Genomic DNA, 20475 nt, shown 5'->3' on the forward strand with positions numbered 1-20475 from the left:
GGGCGGGTAAGCCTCCCAGAGCCTCCCGCTCAATTTTATGCTGCCCCCACGCCACCGTCCGATCTGCTGGGGCGGTGTTAAATTCAGCCCATAGTGTGATGAGAGGCTTTTATTTTTTTTTTTTGAAAAAATATGTTTTTAAGGACTCATTTAGATTGTGGAAATGGATTCATTTGGAAGCCTGAAGAAATGCTGGACTTTTCTTTTCACTGGGGACATTGAAAGGACACTTGACTGAAAACACTTACTGGAAGAATCAAGGAGTGCTAAAAACAGCCTCTACTGGAGATCACCTGCCTTAAGCTAAATAAACAACAGGAATCTTGGACTAAGGGGAAATGTTTAGAGAAGCTACATGTCGAGGTTTATGGAGGTCAGGAGGTTGACTTTGTTTTGGGGTTTGGATTGTGTTCAGTTGGGGTGTGAACTGTTTTGAAGGCAGTTGGTGTTTTGCCTGCTAATGAAAAAGACACCCCCAGCTCATCTTTCCTGCACCTCTCTAAGAGACCCTGAGAAGTCCAGTGCGTCAGCTCCTCTTTCATCCCGTCTTTGGAAAAACCCTGCGATTCAAGTGTGAGTTGGCTGAAACCCTTGATGCCACGTTTCTCCTAGAAAAATTGTCAGATTAATTCTCGCCTGCCTGAAAAGAACTGCTCCAGAAAAGATCCCAGTGACCTGTCGCCTTTATACCTGATGCCAGACCCAAAGGGACAACTGACATCTTTCCATATCTTTTTTTTTTCTTCAAGACTTGGCAGGTATTTGGCCAAAGTTTTTTTTTTTTCTTTTTTTTTAAAACAGACCTCTACAGAGAGAATTTCTGTTTTTTTTCTGTGTGAGAGAGAGTTTGTGTTTGGGGGATTTTAAAAGAGAACTTTCATATTTCAATCTGTGTGTTAATGCTTTGCTTTGTTACTGGATAAGTCTTGGTTTATAATAAATGTTGTTGTTTATTAAAGAAACCTGGTTGATGTAGTTTATTCTGGGATCAAGAGTAGAGTGTATGATTGACCGCATCGGTGACTGGGTAAACATTTAAGTATATGTTGTGACCTGTGGAGAAGTGGAACTAGAAAAGACAGTGCACTCCTCTCATCTCGTTCGTAACAATAGGTTAATGTAATTTTTATTCCCAAGGGGTAAGAACACCTAGGAGGAGTTCTTTTTGTATGAAGTATTTCCCCTAGACTTTCTTCCCCTTGGGGATAGAAGTTATATTCATCTGCATCTATTTTGCTTACTTTTCACTTTTTGTTTTGTCCAGCAACCTTTCCGAATGGTGTTAAAAGTCTGGTACAAGGCAAGTATTAAAAGCATTCAAGAGGGGTTAGGGTTCCAGTATCTGTCATGTTTGTCCCTGGACACTCTCACCCCTGCTCTCCCTTCCATGTGAAGTGCCCAGACAGTACAAACAGGGCTGTTCTTTGCTGCCTCAAACCTGGATTCTGGTTTTTGAGTCCAAGCACAAACGTGTAGAAAAGGTCAGAAAAGATGGGTGGCAAATGAGGTTACTGCAAGATCTAGAAATTGAAGGGAGATGCTGAATAAACCGAGGACAGAGACTGAGCAGCTAATTTGCATGGGAGCTGTTTCTACAGTTTGAACTACAATAATTGTATCTTGTTTCTCTTTTTGAAATGTTATTTTGGTTGTATTTCATTTTGTGTATATAAATATTCAAAAAGTCATGCAACCATTACTAAAATATATGTGTATTAAGTTTCACTTTTAATTAGTCTTATTTCTTGTGCCCCAAGCTGTGGTATTGAGTTACTACTCCCAGGTATGAAACAAACATCAAAAATCCAGCCATGCATGTTAAATCACTACATTTTTAAATTGAGAAAGTCTTATTTCAGATTGTATAACACATGACAATAAAAAAGCATAGTGTGCTATTTCTGGATGGGAAAAAAAAAAATGTGATTCTGCTGCAGCTGCCAATTCTTAATTGAATCACTTGTAAAGGGCTCGGAGTTAAATTTCCAGACTTCAGTAGTTCTGCCACCGTTCAGTTAGCTTTTAATTTACCTGATTTAATACATACTCTGTATTGAGATTAATTCTAGTAACAGACTTTGACGTTCTAAAATTTTCAGTATTAACTTACCTTTGCAGTTCTGGAAGTTTTTGAGATTGCTTTCATCATAGTTAGGTGATGTGTATACTAATCAAAATCTTTTCAGAGCTGCTGTATTATTTCTGCACTGGAATGAGCAATGTGTAGTGTATTCAGATGGTTTGTTCTGAATTAGGATGCATTTCTGATGGTTCTGTGTTTTTCTATAATTCTGCTTTACGGCTCATTTACAGGAATTGTCTTTGCTTGAGGAAAGTCCTAACCATCTTCAAATCTGAAAGGAGCTGCACTCATTTGGTTTATCTATTTAACTTTGAATTAAATTTATTTCAACAAACATTCCCTAATTAAATGTTAGGTGGTTTGATTTTATTGTGGACGTATGACCTGCAATATTTTCTTCAAATGTACTTTTGAAACCATTCATAAGACACTTAGAATTTTAAGTCATACTTGTCATCCTGGTTGACATTCTTTTATCCTCTGCTTTCAGCCATCATTGTGCTTAATGTAAAATTATAATACCTTCAGCATTGAAAATGCCTTCATATTCCAGAAATTTGGCCCCGATGAGCTTTCCCAAATGTTCACTGGGTTTTTCCATTGAGTAGCTGAGCCATACGCAGCATGAATGTTGAGATTTCATTTCTTTTATGTGCTGGTTTATCTGATTCCAGCCAAGTCAGTGGTAGGAATGCTGAAGAGGTCCTTTCTATCCCTTAGTTACGCAAGTGAAAATTGGCAAAGGTTCCAGTTTCTCATCCCTGTTGAAAGATGATGCATGTGAATTTTAGTGTTGGCTGTGATGCCCTTGTAATGGAATGACCTACTAACATTCAGTCAAAGCTCATGCTTGCATAATGCCCACTTACTAGGTGCCTGTGGAACAAAAGAAGTGATGGCTTGAGAAGACGGAAGGAAAATTTGACCGATAAAAATGCTCACTCTTGGAGCACATCTGTAGTGATGTGCATCTTTTTTCCACATCAAATTTAATTTAAGGAGGAGATAGACAGATTTTTAATTAGTAATGGGTTGAAAGGTTATGGAGAATGGACAGGAAGGTGGAGTTGAGGCCGAGATGAGATCAACCATGATCATATTGAATGGCGGAGCGGGCTTGAGGGGCTGAATTGCCTACTCCTCCTAGTTCTTAATGATAAGTTATCCATCGTCAGTTTAAAAATTCATGTAAGAAAATTGCAAATTTTTAAAAGTATAATTCAAAGTCAAGTAGGTTCTTATTCAGCGTTGGGAAGCTACATGGCAACTGTCAGGAATTCATGGCAATAGCCTGCTGCTGCTACTAAAAACGCCAGCATGCAATATGTTTTCATGTATTTCTCCCACATCTCCACAGAGAGTGCAGTACTCCTAAAGTGCGATGATATTTCAATACCTATGCTTTATTTAGAAGTGGTGAAGTTTTGAAAGTTTCTTTTCTTCTTATGGAATCTGTCCATCTAACTGAATTTTCTTGCATCTTAATTACAATGTAAGCATACAAGTAGGAATTAGGGTTTCCATTGTCATTGTTTTGTTTTATTGTGGTATTTCCCCAAATTGTTTACGTCTGTCATCCCATTTACTAACGGTGGTTAAGAGGAAGGAAAGGAGACCTGCTCCCATGGCTCTGTCACACTTGAACTGTGCACATAAAACTGCCTGGTAACTGTGCTTTGTTCCAACCAAAGAGAACTTGTGCCCTTTGTTTGATACTTCACTCTTGCCTCTGAGTCAGAAGGTTGTGGGTTCGAGGAAAACTTGAGCACATAATCTAGGCTGGCAGTCAATGCAGTACTGAGGATGTGCTTCATTGTCAAAGGTGTCGTTTTTCGGATGAGGTGTTAAACAAGGACCTATCTGCTCTCTTGGGTGGATGTAAAAGATCCCATGACACTATTTCAAAGAAGAGCAAGGGAGTTCTTCTCTGTGTCCTAGTCAATATTTATTCATAAGCAAAAGCAGATGATCTGGTTATTATCACATTGCTGTTTGTGAGACCTTGCTTTGTGCAAATTGGCTGCTACATTTCCTACGTTACAAAGTGACTACACTTTATTGACTGGAAAGCACTTTGGAGCATTGAGGTCCTGAAAAGATCAGGAACAGAGTGGAATGAGGAACCAAACTCTGCTCTGTGGTGCTTCAGTGCATTGTGCCACCCTTACAAATGTCATTTTGTGTTTTCTTTGGCCTCCTTGTCTCGAGAGACAATGGGTAAGCGCCGAGAGGTCAGTGGTTTGTGAAGCAGCGCCTGGAGTGGCTATGAAGGCCAATTCTAGAGTGACAGACTCTTCCACAGGCGCTGCAGATAAAATTGGTTGTCGGGGCTGTTAGACAGTTGGCTCTCTCCTTGCGCTTCTGTCTTTTTTTCCTGCCAACTGCTAAGTCTCTTCAACTTGCCACTCTTTGGCCCCGCCTTAATGGCTGTCCGCCAGCTCTGGCCATCACTGGCAACTGACTCCCACAACTTGTGGTCAATGTTACTGGACTTCATGTCGTCTTTGCAGACGTCTTTAAAGCGGAGACCTGGACTGATACCAGTGACGAGCTCACTGTACAATGCATCCTTGGAGATCCTGCCATCTTCCATGCAGCTCATATGGCCAAGCCATCTCAAGCGCTGTTGGCTCAGTAGTGTGTATAAGCTGGGGATGTTGGCTACGTCGAGGACTTCTGCATTGGAGATATGGTCCTGCCACCTGTTGCCAAGGATTCTCCGGAGGTAGCGAAGGTGGAATGAGTTGAGACGTCGCTCTTGTCTGACATACGTTGTCCAGGCCTCGCTGCTGTAGAGCAAGGTACTGAGGACACAGGCTTGAAACACGGACTTTTGTGTTCCGTGTCAGTGCGCCATTTTCCCACACCTTCTTGGCCAGTCTGGACATAGCAGCGGACGCCTTTCCCATGCGCTTGTTGATTTCTGCATCGAGAGACAGGTTACTGGTGATGGTTGAGCCTAGGTAGGTGAACTCCTGAACCACTTCCAGAGCGTGGTCACCGATATTGATGGATGGAGCATTTCTGACATCCTGTCCCATGATGTTCGTTTTCTTGAGGCTGATGGTTAGGACAAATTCGTTGCATGGAGCCACAATCCTGTCAATGAGTCTCTGCAGACATTCTTCTGTGTGGGATGTTAATGCAGCATCGTCAGCAAAGAGGAGTTCCCTGATGAGGATCTTCCGTACTTTGGTCTTCGCTCTTAGACGGGCAAGGTTGAACAACCTGCCATATGAACTTGTGTGGAGGAAAATTCCTTCTTCTGAAGACTTGAACGCATGTGAGAGCAGCAGGGAGAAGAAAATCCCAAACAGTGTCGGTGCGAGAACACAGCCCTGTTTCACGCCACTCAGGATAGGAAAGGGATCTGATGAGGCACTGCTATGCTGAATTGTGCCTTTCATATTGTCATGGAATGAGGTGGTGATACTTAGTAGCTTTGGTGGACATCCGATCTTTTCTAGTAGTCTGAAGAGATCACGTCTGCTGACGAGGTCAAAGGCTTTGGTGAGATCAATGAAAGCTACGTAGAGGGACATATGCTGTTCGCATCATTTCTCCTGTAGCTGGCAAAGGGAGATCAGCATGTCAATGGTGGATCTCTCTGCTCGAAAGCCGTACTGTGCCTCATGGTAGATGCACTCAGCCAGCTTCTGGAGTCTGTTTAAAATGACTCGAGCGAAGACCTTCCCCACTATGCTTTTTTTTAATTCATTCATGGGATGTGGGCGACGCTGGCCAGGCCAGTATTTATTGCTCATCCCTAATTGCCCTTGAGAAGGTGGTGGTGAGCTGCCTTCTTGAACCGCTGCAGTCCATTTGGGGTAGGTATACCCACAGTGCTGTTAGGAAGGGAGTTCCAGGATTTTGACCCAGCGACAGTGAAGGAACGACGATATAGTTCCAAGTCAGGATGGTGTGTGACTTGGAGGGGAACTTGCAGGTGGTGGTGTTCCCATGCATTTGCTGCCCTTGTCCTTCTAGTTGGTAGAGGTCGCGGGTTTGGAAGGTGCTGTCTAAGGAGCCTTGGTGCATTGCTGCAGTGCATCTTGTAGCTACCATTGTGCGTCGGTGGTGGAGGGAGTGAATGTTTGTGGATGGGGTGCCAATCAAGCGAGCTGCTTTGTCCTGGATGGTGTCGAGCTTCTGGAGTGTTGTTGGAGCTGCACCCATCCAGGCAAGTGGAGAGTATTCCATCACACTCCTGACTTGTGCCTTGTAGATGGTGGACAGTCTTTGGGGAGTCAGGAGGCGAGTTACTCGCCTCAGGATTCCTATCCTCTGACCTGCTCTTGTAGCCACGGTATTTATATGGCTACTCCAGTTCAGTTTCTGCTCAATGGTAGCCCCTAGGATGTTGATAATGGGGGATTCAGCGATGGTAACGCCACTGAATGTCAAGTGGAGATGGTTAGATTCTCTCTTGTTGGAGATGGTCATTGCCCGGCACTTGTGTGGCGTGAATGTTACTTACCACTTATCAGCCCAAGCCTGGATATTGTCCAGGTCTTGCTGCATTTCTACACGGACTGCTTCAGTATCTGAGGAGTCACGGATAGTGCTGAACATTGTGCAATCATCTGCGAACATCCCCACTTCTGACCTTATGATTGAAGGAAGGTCATTGATGAAGCAGCTGAAGATGGTTGGGCCTGGGACACTACCCTGAGGAACTCCTGTAGTGATGTCGTGGAGCTCAGATGATTGACCTCCAACAACCATCTTCCTTTGCGCTAGGTATGACTCCAGCCAGCGGAGGGTTTTCCTCCTGATTCCCATTGACCTCAGTTTTGCTAGGGCTCCTTGATGCCATACTCGGTCAAATGCTGCCTTGATGTCAAGGGCAGTCACTCTCACCTCACCTTTTGAGTTCAGCTCTTTTGTCCATGTTTGAACCAAGGCTGTAATGAGGCCTGGGGCTGAGTGGCCCTGGTGGAACCCAAACTGAGCATCTCTGAGCAGGTTATTTATTGCTAAGCAAGTGCCGCTTGATGGCACTGTTGATGACACCTTCCATCGCTTTACTGATGATAGAGTAGGCTGATGGGGCGGTAATTGGCCAGGTTGGATTTAGAGTCATCGAGAGATACAGCACCTAAACAGGCCCTTCGGCCAACCGAGTCTGTGCGGACCAACAACCGCCCACTTATCCCACCATTCTCCTACCACCTACCTACACGAGGGGCAATTTACAATGGCCAATTTACCGATCAACCTTCAAGTCTTTGGCTGTGGGAGTACACCGGAGCACCCAGTGGAAATCCACGTAGTCACAGGGAGAACTTGCAAACTCCGCACAGGCAGTACCCAGAACTGAACCCGGGTCACTGGAGCTATGAGGCTGCAGTGCTAACCACTGCGCCACTGTGCTGCCCACTGCGCCATCTTGCTGCACCATTTGTCCTGTTTTTTGTTTACAGGACATACCTGAGCAATCTTCCACATTGCAGGGTAGATGCCAGTGTTGTAGCTGTACTGGAACAGCTTGGTTAGGAGTGCAGCAAGTTCTGGAGCATAGGTCTTCAGTACTATTGCCGGAATATTGTCAGGGCCCATAGCCTTTGCAGTATCCAGTGCCTTCAATCGTTTTTTGATATCACGCGGAGTGAATCGAATTGGCTGAAGTACAGCATCTGTGATGCTGGGGACTTCAGGAGGAGGCCGAGATGGGTCATCAACTCGGCACTTCTGGCTGAAGATTGTTGCAAATGCTTCAGCCTTATCTTTCGTACTGATGTGCTGGGCTCCCCCATCATTGAGGATGGGAATATTTGTGGAGCCACCTCCTCCAGTTAGTTGTTTAATTGTCCACCACCATTCATGGCTGGATGTGGCAGGACTGCAGAGCTTAGATCTGATCCGTTGGTTATGGGATGGCTTAGCTCTGTCTATCGCATGCTGCTTACGCAGTTTGGCACGCAGATAGTCCTGTGTTGTAGCTTCACGAGGTTGACACCTCATTTTGAGGTATGCCTGGTGCTGCTCCTGGCATGCCCTCCTGCACTCTTCATTGAGCCAGGGGTGGTCTCCTGGCTTGATGGTAATGGTAGAGTGGGGGATATGCTGGGCCATGAGGTTACAGATTGTGGTTGAGTACGGTTCTGCTGCTGCTGATGGCCCACAGCGCCTCTTGAATGCCCAGTTTTGCATTGCTAGATCTGTTCGAAATCTATCCCATTTAGCACGGTGATAGTGCCACACAACACGACGGACGGTATCCTCAATGTGAAGGCGGAACTTCGTCTCTACAAGGACTGTGCGGTGGTCACTCCTACCAATACAGTCATGGACAGAAGCATCTGCAGCAGGCAGATTGGTGAGGACGAGGTCAAGTATGTTTTTCCCTCGTGTTGGTTCCCCCACCACCTGCCGCAGACCCAGTCTAGCAGCTGTGTCCTTTCGGACTCGGCCAACTCGGTCAGTAGTCGTGCTACCGAGCCACTCTTGGTGATGGACATTGAAGTCCCCTAGCCAGAGTACATTTTGTGTCCTTGCCACCCTCAGTGCTTCCTCCAAGTGGTGGTCAACATGGAGGAGTACTGACTCATCAGCTGAGGGAGGGCAGTAGGTGGTAATCAGTAGGAGGTTACCTTACCCATGTTTGACCTGATGCCATAAGACTTCATGAGGTCCGGAGGCGATGTTGAGGACTCGCAGGGAAACTCCCTCCCTACTGTATACCACTGTGCCTCCACCTCTGCTGGGTCTGTCCTGCCGGTGGGACAGGACATACCTAGGGATAGTGATTGCAGTGTCTGGAACATTGTCTGTAAGGTATGATTCAGTGAGTATGACTATGTCAGGCTGTTGCTTGACTAGTCTGTGGGACAGCTCTCCCAACTTTGGCACTAGCCCCCATATGTTAGTAAGGAGGACTTTGCAGGGTCGTCAGGGCTGGGTTTGCGGTTGTTGTTTCCGGAGCCTCGGTCGATGCTGGGTGGTCCGTCCAATTTCATTCCTCTTTATTGACTTTGTAGCGGTTAGATACAACTGAGTGGCTTGCTAGGCCATTTCAGAGGGCATGTAAGAGTTAACCACATTGCTGTGGGTCTGGAGTCACATGTCGGCCAGACCAGGTAAGGACAGCAGATTTCCTTCCCAAAAGGGCATTAGTGAACCAGATGGGTTTTTTTACAACAATCGACAATGGTTTCATGCCCATCATTAGACTAGCTTTTAATTCCAGATTTATTAATTGAATTCAGATTCCACCTTCTGCTGTGGTGGGATTTGAACCTATGTCCCCAGAGCAATACCCTGGGTCTCTGGGTTACTAGTCCAGTGACGATACAACTACGCCACAGCTGAGCAGGGAGATTCCACGGTAGTTGTTGCAGTCGCCGCGGTCACCCTTGTTCTTATAGAGGGTGATGATCTTGGCATCGCGCATGTCCTATGATACTGCTCCCTCATCCCAGCACCGGCAAAGCAGTTCATGGAGTGCTTAAAGTATAGCAGGCTTGGCACTCTTGATTATTTCAGGAGTAATGTCGTCCTTTCCAGGGGCTTTTCCACTGGCTAGAGAATCAATGGCATCACTGAGTTCCGATTTTGTTGGCTGTATGTCCAGCTCATCCATGACTGGCAGAGACTGGGCTGCATTGAGGGCAGTCTCAGTGACAACATTTTCCCTGGAGTGCAGTTCTAGATAGTGCTCCACCCAGCGGTCCATTTGCTTGCATTGGTCAATGATCGTGTCCCCTGATTTAGACTTGAGGGGGGCGATCTTCCTGATGGTTGGCCGAAAAGCTCTCTTAATGCCATCTTACATTCCTCTGATGTTTCCGGTGTCGGAGGCCAGCTGAATACGACTGCATAGATGTTGCCAGTAGTCATTTGCACAGCGCCTGGCTGTTTTTTGTGCAGCTCTTCTGGCTGCTTTAAGTGCTACGGATGTTAACTCGCTGGGGGCTTTCTTGTAGTTCAGCAGTGCAATGCGCTTAGTAGCTATGACAGGTTCCAGCTTTTCGAAGTGAGATTGAAACCAGTCTGCATTCTGCTTCTCACGTTTGCCAAAGGTGGTCATTGCTGAGTCATAGATGGCATCTCTGATGTGGGCCCACTTGGTCTCTGCATCCCCTGCAGGAGTGTTTTGAAGGTGCCTTTCAAGTGAATTTAGAAACTTATGTAACCGCTTTGGATAAGAAATTCTGTTTGTGTTGATGCGCGGGCGGCCATTCTGCTTGGAGTGATGGAGCTTCTTTGGTTTGAGTCTAACTTTGCTGCACACCAGGGAGTGGTCAGTGTCACAGTCTGCACTGTGGAAGCTGCGTGTGATTTGAACACTGTTTAAAGAGGCTCGCCTTGTGACGATGAGGTCCAGCTGGTGCCAACGACGTGATCTTGGGTGTCTCCATGAAACCTGGTGACAGGGTTTAGTATGAAAGAACGAGTTGGTGATGCAGAGGTTGTGATAGGTACACAACCCCAGCAGTCTCTGTCCATTCTGAAATATGTCTGAAATAACTGCAGAACTGTATGCAAGCCTTCATGAAATTTTGAACTTACTATAATGTAAACAACTTGACAGAGTTTTTTCGTTTCTCAAGGCATTCCGCTTATTTTTTTAAAAAAGAAAGACTTGTGTTTATATTGCACATTTCACAGCCACCAGATGTCTCAAAGCGATTTACAACCAATGAAGTACTTTTGAAGAGTAGTTACTGTTGTAATGTAGGAAATGCCAATTTGCACATAGCAAGCTCCCACAAACAGCAATCTTGAGTGAGAACGCTCTTGAGTTTTTGTTTTTGATGCATATTGAATAGAGATGAACTGAAAGCAGTTAATTAAATTTCCCCCTATATTTCTGTTGTTTATTATTTAGATTCAGTGTTGTCTTTAATAGCCTGACAGTTGATGTGTGTTTCTTCCAGGTTTGTGTCGGACAAGTGAGATATTTGGGGCTTCTGCACTAGTTGTGAACAATGTGCATTGTGTGAATGACAAGCAGTTTCAGGCCCTCAGTGTGTCTGCTGAACAGTGGCTACCAGTCATTGAGGTGAGTGTAAGGTTCTATGTTTGCCTTTTTTGTTTCATAGATCAGTAATGAGTGGTTCCTTGCTGCAAAACTCTACGCAAGGAAATGGGCTTGATATGCAAGAAGCCTGGTTATCGCTGCAACAACATATGCAGAATCTTGCCTCTTCAAGGTGAAGGTACCACTGTAGGAATTCATAAGATCTGATTAACTTCTCATGTAAGGTTTGGGAGATGCACTTCAGGCTCCTCTGTTTTCAACTAAGAAGTTCGTAACTCAGCGGTTCAAAGAACATCCAAGTTACTCTGTCAGGCTAAATGGCAGATGAACTGAGTGGAATATCAAAAAGTGCGCCACATTGCTTCAGCTTTGTACTGTGACGGAGGCCTGTTTAGGGACTATGGGAGTTTAATGTAGAAGCTTTCAATGAACGGGAAGGCGACAGTCTGTATTGGGTGGGAGTAAGAATTTAGGTTTAATATTAAAGCAAAATACCGTGGATGCTAGAAATCTGAAATAAAACAGAAAATGCTGGAAATACTTAGCAAGACTGGCAGCATTTGTGAAGAGAAACAGAACTAATGTTTCAGGTCAATGACCTTACATCAGAACTGGGAAAAGTTAGAAACATTAATGGATTTTGAGCAAGTGAAAGGTGGGGGAAGGTAGGAAAAAGAACAAAAGGGACAGTCTGTGATAGAGTGCAAGGTAGGAGAGATTAAATGACAAACGGTCGCATGCTCCAAGTCCAAGGGACAAGTAAAGAAACAAAAGACATGTCTAGAGGAGGTGTGAATGGCTGGATCCTGCGTAGCTGCTGTCTGGAGAAAAAAAGGAATTGAGAGAAATAAGAGAAAAAAAGACAGAAAAGGGAAATTGAACAAAATGGGGGCAGAGGTTACAATCTAAAGTTGTTGAACTTAACTCCAGAAGGCTGTAAACTGCCTAGTTGACAAATGAAGTGCTGTTTCTTGAGCTTGCATTGAGCTTCATTGGAACACTACAGCAGGCCAAGGACAGAAAGGTCAGAGTGGGAGCAAGGTGGAAAATTCTAATGATAGGTGACTGGAAGCTTGGGGACTGAACAGATGTGTTCCACAAAGCGGTCACCCAGTCTACATTTGGTCTCCTCAGTGTAGAGGAGACCACCTTGTGAGTCGTGAACACAGTATATTAAATTGGAAGAAATATAATTGCTGTTTCACCTGGATAATGAGAAGGGAGGAGGTAAAATGACACATGTTACATCTCCTGCACTTGCATGGAAAGGTGCAGTTGGAAAGGGAGGGTGTGTTGTGGGTGACTGAGGACTAGACTAGAGTATCGTGGAGGGAACAGTCCCTTTGGAAGGGGAGAGGGGAGGAAGATGTGTTTTCTGGTGTCATCGCACTGGAGGTGGCAGAAATGATGGTGGACGATCTGTTGAATACGGAGGCAAGTGGGGTGGAAGGTGAGAACTAGAGGTCGCCTATTATGGTTCTGGGAAGGGGTGAGAACATGAAAAGAATGGACGTGGTTGAGGGCTGTATCAACCACAGTGGGGGGGAGAATCCTCGGTTGAGAAAAAAGGAAAAGGTTTAATATTGATTTATATTCCCTGTGTATAACTCATGGCGGGTTCTTTTTCAAATTAGGTTAATGTGACTATCTGATATTATATAGCTGCAAGCTTTATTGAGCTTCAGTATACTCAAATGTAAAAATTACTGTCTGAAATGTTTTTTGGCCTTTTTGGTTCAATTCCAGGCTTTCTGGAAAAGCCAGTAACTAACGCATCTATGGAACTGACATATACAATAAGGTATATTACTAGGGCTCTATTGAGTACCTTTAGTGGTTAAAATTAAAGTTTAACTTGAAATCTGTTGTTTACTTGTGGCAGTTAAAGAAATCTGGCATATTGCCATCATCCACAAATGTGAATCTTTAATGAATCAAGTAATTGAGCTAATTTTTTTTTAAGTGCAATAATATTGGCTTCCTGAAGAGTAATAGGGCTGTATTTTTCTGTATTTTTTTTAGTTTCGTTTTTGTGTGTGAGATATATATATCTTTTTGACAGAAAACACAGACTTTAGATGATACTTTTAAGATTTTGTTGCAGGATACGTAATTATATGAGATTTGTTTTAGTAAAGATTAATGAAACCTTCCAGTGTGCAGTTTTTTTTTAAACGCCCTGTAGTAAAATTTCAGGTATACTCACGGAATCTAACAAAGATGCATTATAAATTTCAGTTGATTAGCTATGAGTGTTATTTCTCCATATTACTGCCAAATTATCTTGTAATACTTGAAAGTGCAGTATGTGGACATGAAATGGGCTGCATTTCAATTCCACAAGCAACCGGCTTAGCTGAAGATAGGATATTTTAAAAGTGTTTAGTAAAGTCTTCTGTAAATCTGGTGGAGTGGGGGTGGGAATTAATAAAAATGCCAGACACCCGCACATTCTATTTTTGCCTCCATAAACATGCATAGTTAATATTGGTGACATTATGGCATTTTTGGCACTTACCAGTGAATCTTTCAGGAAACAGAATGCTGACTTGCTCATTCTTGACCTGACTCTGTCAGATTTAAGTACTGATTGATTTGGAATGAGAAGTCAGCATTAATGATGCCTGAAGAGTAACTGACAGGAGAGCAGTCAAACAATGTAAATCTGCCGCAGGGTGCATTTTGTTTTGGCATGCATGTCTGGCAGCTGGTAAGAAAGTGGAATTAGTTTTGTAAGTGTGTAGGATTATATCCTGGTACAGGTTGATTTAAAATGCTGCCGTTTTTGAGTGTGTGTTTGAAAATGTTAAATATGAAGCTTTTTCATGAAAAGTGCTACTGTTGGGTACTTGCAGCCTGTCAGCAACAGGCAAGTGTCTGACATTTATGTTCAGCATGTGTGTGAGTGAATCAAGCAACGTACAAACCAGAATTGAATTGTTAAACAGAAATTTAAATTCTGACAATTTTTGACAACTTAAATATTTATTTCCAATATTTTGGTGGAAGGGTTGATTCGATAAATGAAATGCCCAGACTCGTAAGTTATCTGTTGCAACCGTGCTCACAGTCTTCACTTTGAAGATAGAGGTCTATCCTGGGTAACTCCCTGTTCTTAGTATCTGTTTCTGCAAGGCACCAGGGCCACTTTTTGTAGTTTGCTTCATTTTTTTGACTCCGTAGTCTGCATCTAGTTATTTCTGCAATGTCCAGTCTACAAGCTCTGTTATGATTTCTGCCTGACAGTTAACTTCCTTTTTATGTTGATGACTGCTGGCACACTGAGATAGATGTCCATTGTCTGTGATTCTCACAGGTATTCATCCTTGAGCCAGGCTAGTGTGGGATGCTGAATTTACTCCATTTAGATCGGTATAAAACATATTCTTTTATACTCCTATTTTCTGCTAGTTGAATACAACCGACAAAGCATTGGACTCCCCTGTAAATCATGCTGCTTCCCCGACTGACTCTCTAACAGCATGAAGATCGCTTAATTTACTTATATTAAAGTTAAAATGGTTGCAAAAATCATTTTGAGCTCTTGCAGTGATAAAGATATGAATGAACATCTTATTTATTGAAATAAAAACAGAAATGCTGGAAATCAGTGTTATTTATTGATTTGGTTATTGTTAACAGTTTCTAAAGTTCCAGTTTGTTTCAGTGTCTTGGTTGGGTGACTTTTCTGTAAATGGTTCCCCACCATAAACTTTCCCTGTTCATAATAATGAAGCAGGAGGAAAGCTATTAGACTGTCAGTAGGTCAGTTGTTAAGGAAATATCGGCAGTTACCATATCTTTTGTGTTTGTCTTTTGTGCTTTAAAACTGCTATTTAGTTGTAACCGGGCACATTTTCCTGATGTGTTGTTGAATCCGGTGACCAAATGAGGAAATGCTTCACTCAGCCCATAATTCCCAATTCATAGTCTCAATCAAATCATATCAGAGGGAGATGTAAAAATTGTCTCTCTCAAGTTAATCTCTTGGGGGGGGGGGGGGAGGGACATGTGCAAAAGGGCTTGTTATGTTGGGATAATATAGTGGACAATGTCTAGTCAAATACTTTGTTGTTTCACTAAGTTTAAGGATTGCACCTTTCTATCATCAACCTAATATCTTACCAATTAATTTCAATCAAGGTTTGTCAAGGGGTTGCAGTTTCCATTATCTGGAAGTTTCCTTAATCCGCGGAAGCTTTGGTCTCAGCATCCTTTGATTAATAGGCATGCAATCCACTGAATGCTTGTAGTTTGAATTTTTGTTAATTCTTTCACAGGATGTGGGTGTCACTGGCAAGGCCAGCATTTGTTGCCCATCTCTGATTGTCCTTGAGATGGTTCTGGTGAGCTGCTGCCTTGAACTGCTGCAGTCCATCTGATGCAGGTACTCTCAGTGTTGTTAGGAAGGGAGTTTCAGGATTTTGATCCAGCAACAGTGAAGGAACAGGATATATTTCCAAGTCAGGCTGGTGTGTGGCTTGGAGGGGGGACTTGCAGGTGGTGGTGTTTGCATACACGTGCTGCCCTTGTCCTTCGAGGTAGTAGAGGTTGTGGGTTTGGAAGATGCTGTCGAAGGAGTCTTGGTGCGTTGCTGCAATGCATCTGGTAGATGGTACACACTGCTGCTACTGTGCATTGGTGGTGAAGGGAGTGAAGGTGGTGGATGGGGTGCCAATCAAGCAGGCTGCTTTGTCCTGGATCGTGTCAAGCTTCCTGAGTGTTGGAGCAGTACTCATCCAGGCAAGTGGAGAGTATTCCATCACACTCCTGACTTGTGCCTTGTAGATGGAGGACAGGCTTTGGGGAGTCAGGAGGTGAATTGCTCACCTCGGAATTCCCAGTCTCTGACCTCGTTATTGATATAGTGTGACGCTGGACGGCCAATTTAATGATATGGGGTCAGTGACATTACAGAAATTTGAGATGTGGAATTATTCATTCCATTGCTGATTATTAACTTTACAGATGCAGTGAAGCTCGAGAGCTGCTGGATTCTTCATTTCTCATTTAAACACAACCTTAGACATTTGTTGTTGTCTAGCTGAATTTAAGTTTACAACTTTTGCCACCAATGGCATCTAGGCATTGGTTTAATGTTGGAGAATAAACAGAGTAAATGAATGCATAAAAAAAAAATACATGCATACAAAAAGGAGGTACAGTTTCTTATTGTAATTGTAATGAGAGGGGCGTTGGACTCTATATTGTTTCTACCTCCTCCCAAGCAAAAAATAAACTTGTTAAAAATATTTTCAAGTAGGAAGAGTGTAGGTGATCTTGTTTATATTGCAGAATCCCTTACAATATCAACAGTTCTGTTTCCATTGATTTTCAATCTGCTACACAGGGCAGATTCAGCAACAAATCATACTTAATCAGCTTAATCATACCCGCATAAATGCCATTATGACAAAGCCACATTCCCGACTTTCATACCTTTGCCATGTGTCTTTCCGGGGAAAGGTTGTTGCCGAGTAACCATGGGCAAACTGCAGGCTGAGAGCCATGTGCCCATTGCCAAATTCAAAACAATGAACCTAACAAAAGTGCTACTAGTGGCACTTAGCTATTAGAGGCACACAGTGAAATGGTGTCAGTACTCTGGCATTATTAATGCTACATTTATTATGGAAATGCTGTAACAATGCTCATGTGATTGGAAACAAGCTGGGGGGGGTGGTGAATCGAATATTTACACAGCTGTTAAAAGAAAGACTTGCATTCATATAGTGCCTTCACCACCTCAAAGTCTTAAAGTACTTTGTAGCCAGTGAAATACTTTTGAAAGGTAATCTCTGGTGTAATGTAGGAAATGCAACAGCCAATTTGCATATAGCAAGGTCCTACACACAGCACTTTGATGATCAGATCATCTGTTTTAGTGATGTTGATGGAGGGATAAATATTGACTAGTATGCAGAGAACAACCCTGCTCTTTTCAAAATAGCTGTAAGATCTTTTACATCTACCTGAGAGGCTCAAATGAGGCCTCTGTTAAACATTTCGTTTGAAAGCACTCCCTCACTGGTGTGCCAGCCTAGATTTTTGTGCTCAAATCTCTGGAGTTGGACTTGAGTCTGTAACCTACTGACTCGCAAGCAAGCATGCCACCAACTGAGTTTTTAGTTAGTTTCGAGAGTAAGCGGATATTGAGCAAACCCGATCTGAACTTTAAAACTTGCGGTTCTTTCTATATCTCAGATTTGTGACTTATTGGAAGGAACAAATTATATGGCTGCTGAGAGTAATTCAAACTTTCTGTCTGTTTTTAATTAAAGGTTTTCAAAATGACACAGGTGGCAATTCCTTGCCATTTTCACAGCTCACTTAAAAATAAACGATAAGCTATATTGTGATGCATTACAATTAAATGTACACAGTAAGGAAAGGAGTGGATGTGGAGACAAAGATTTGCACCAATGATTTCCCCAACTTTGTGCAGAGTTGCCGACCTCTGTTGTGGGAATTAGCTAAACAGATGTTACCAGGCCCTTTGTCACAGAGAGGCTGAGAAAAGGGGAAAAGGTCAGCCTTGTTGGCACAGGCAGGTTGAGCAGGTTGCCTGCCTGCGAGCACACTGAGCTACAACTGGTGCACGGCCCTGAGGAAATCTGAAGAGCAGGAAAGGAGAAAATCAATACAGCAACTTGCATTTATATGATGCCTTTAACATAGTAAAATGCCCCAAGCTACTTCACAGGAGCGCTATCAAACAAAATATGGCGCCAAGTGACAGATATTAGGATGGGGGGGGGCCAAAAAATGGTCAAAGAGCTAGGTTTTAAGGAGCATCTTAAAGGAGGAGAGAGGCAGAAAAGTTTGGGTAGGAACTTCCAGAGCTGCGTGCTGAAGCAGCTGTCAGCATTGCTGCCATTGGTGCAACAACTTAAAAAAAATAATTCAAACTTGCAAAAAAACCCACGTTCTTTAGCACATATTCTGAATGGTTGAGACTGTTCCCCACTTAAAAAGAACAGAAGCCTTGATGTAAAATTGTAAATGTATATTCTCCATTTAAGACGCTCGTTTTGCTTCTAAGCTATGGAGATTATGAATTTATTTCTATACTAATGGTATTGGGGTGACTCAGTGGTGGCATCACTAGATGGTTTACACTGATTTCTCATCTTTAAGCTAAAATGAATTCTCCGAGATACCCATTCCAGGTGCACTGAATACATGCCACGTACATTCGTAAGGCTGACCAAATCTCTCAGGTCTGGAGTTTGTGAGCAGTCATGATAAGCAGACCGGTGAAAGTAGCTGATTTTGCATGACAATGCATTCAATTACTTAGAATTTACTGATATTCCCTATAGAAACTTTTCCAAGCTAGGCCAGTTTTTCTTTGAATTTTCCAGTGATCCAGCTTTCAAGAGGCATTAGCAGAAACTGGGAGGTGTTGATGTGGGACACTAAGGGACCTAGTTGAGAAAGGAGGTGAAATTTAGCGTAGTTCCCCACTGAAAAGTGAGGAATGGGGAGCAAATCGGAGTGCAAGCAGTAAAACTATTTTGTTCAGCGTTCCGAAGAAGGGTCACTGACCCGAAATGTTAACTCTGCTTCTCTTTCCACTGATGCTGCCAGACCTGCTGAGTGGTTCCAGCATTTCTTGTTTTTATTTCAGATTTCCAGCATCCGCAGTATTTTGCTTTTATAAAACTATTTTGTTTCCTGTTTATCTTCAATCTCTTCATTTTTACAGGTGAGACCTGCTCAGTTGGTTGAGTATCTGCAGCAAAAGAAAACTGAAGGGCACACAATCATTGGAGTGGAACAGACAGCCAACAGCCACAATCTAGCACAGTACAGCTTCCCTGAAAAAACACTGCTGTTGCTAGGGTGAGTTACTTGCTAAAAATAATCTTGGCAGCAGGTCCCTCAAACGTGCTTCAAGGAGCTATGTTTTTGAACTGATAACTATTTGAATCTAACAGAACTGATTGAATGTGACTTCCTTTCACATGCCTGTGATTGGATAACAAAAGGTAAGCCACAAAGATAATTGAGTGCATTTTTACAGATCCACACATGAAATGGTGCAGTTTTGTGTATCTAAAAGCAGCCCAGCGTACCTCATCAGTCATACTTCTTTGTGCTTATTTCAACCAAGTGACAATTTTATTACTGATTTTTTTTTTTTCTTTTGCTCATTGGATATAGAACCAGCAAAAGAAAAGGTCAACACCCCGAAATTCTCCAGGCCTTGTGGCACATTCCAGCATGTGTCAAGTGGGAGTGTGACAAAAAGCCAGCAAATTAGAACGGGACTGGGATAAGCCAAGTACTGTCCCCTGCTATAAGTTTAAGCGGTGCCTTGTTTGCAGCAGAATCTCTGCCAGCCCCAAACGTGCATCAGAGGGGGCATGAAGGGGGCACTCAAGCCAGGAGATTCCTCATCCCTCTGGGATCTGCCGAGCAGCCAGTATGTTGGCAGAAACAAAGTATTACAGCCAGCTGGCCAGCAGATGTGAGACCCTTGAGGACCTGGCATGGGCCCCCAAAAGAGATGTTGTACTGGCTTCCTTCCAAGAAAAATATGGAACCTGCTCCTGGTGCACGATACTGTGGCAGGATTGATGGCAGAGGTTCTTGGCACTTAGGCCAGGATTAAAGCCCTGCAGATGTTCAAAGCTAGTATGCTTAAGCTGTGCACTGTCTCCTTCTATAATCCTACCCACCCCCACCATCACTACAATCAGTGCTGATTTAGTTGATCTCACCTGGGCAGGGACTCTGAAATAGACTGCTCAGTGCGTTTCAGCTAGCGAGAAGAAATCAGCCACGGGACCTCATTCTCCATTACTGTCGAGTGAACACATGAAATTTGGATATGATGTGATTGGGCTCAACTTTGATGTCGCTTTCCTTCCTAATGTTATATAAACGTCTGCTGACATTCCCTCCTGAGGCTCACATGAGAATAATGGTTGATTTCTTCTGCAGCCTAAAAGCAGTGAGCAATCTATTTGAGTCCCTGCCCAGCTGAGATCAACTAAATCCGCATGGAAGGGGGATGAAACTTGAAGCCTTTCGGATATATATCCAGCTCGGTCATAAACTTAGTCACCTGGGGGCACCCCTAACAGATCAGGCCTCGGCAATTTTTTTTTATTGGCAGCACTGATTGTAGTGATGCTGGGTGTTTGGGGTGGGGGTTGGACAGGATTGTAGAAAGAGACATGTGCAGGGCAAAAAAACAGCATAAGCATTCTCGCTTTGAAAATCTGCAGGCCTTTGATCCTGGCCTAAGTGCCAAGAACCTCTGCCACAGTTTCGTGCAATAGGAGTAGGTTCCAGATTTTTCATGGAAAGAAGCCAATACTTGGATAAGGTATGATAAATAGATTTGAGCCTGAGATTCCTAATAGTGCACCTAGATTCCCATTCAATGCATGCATTTGAT

The 20475-nt window shown here is 43.4% G+C and overlaps 1 protein-coding gene across 3 annotated transcripts in view; it reads left to right on the forward strand.

Annotated features, from left to right (window-relative positions):
• The window catches only part of tarbp1 (TAR (HIV-1) RNA binding protein 1), a 179748-nt gene that overhangs the window by 133889 nt on the left and 25384 nt on the right, over positions 1–20475 (forward strand). For all 3 annotated transcript variants that reach the window (XM_068045439.1, XM_068045440.1, XM_068045441.1), the window contains 2 exons: positions 10963–11087; positions 18775–18911. In XM_068045439.1, the coding sequence (XP_067901540.1) occupies positions 10963–11087; positions 18775–18911 (262 nt within the window). The remainder of the gene's footprint in view (positions 1–10962; positions 11088–18774; positions 18912–20475) is intronic.

Source organism: Heterodontus francisci, chromosome 13, assembly GCF_036365525.1.
Source record: "Heterodontus francisci isolate sHetFra1 chromosome 13, sHetFra1.hap1, whole genome shotgun sequence".
Taxonomy (NCBI): domain Eukaryota; kingdom Metazoa; phylum Chordata; class Chondrichthyes; order Heterodontiformes; family Heterodontidae; genus Heterodontus; species Heterodontus francisci.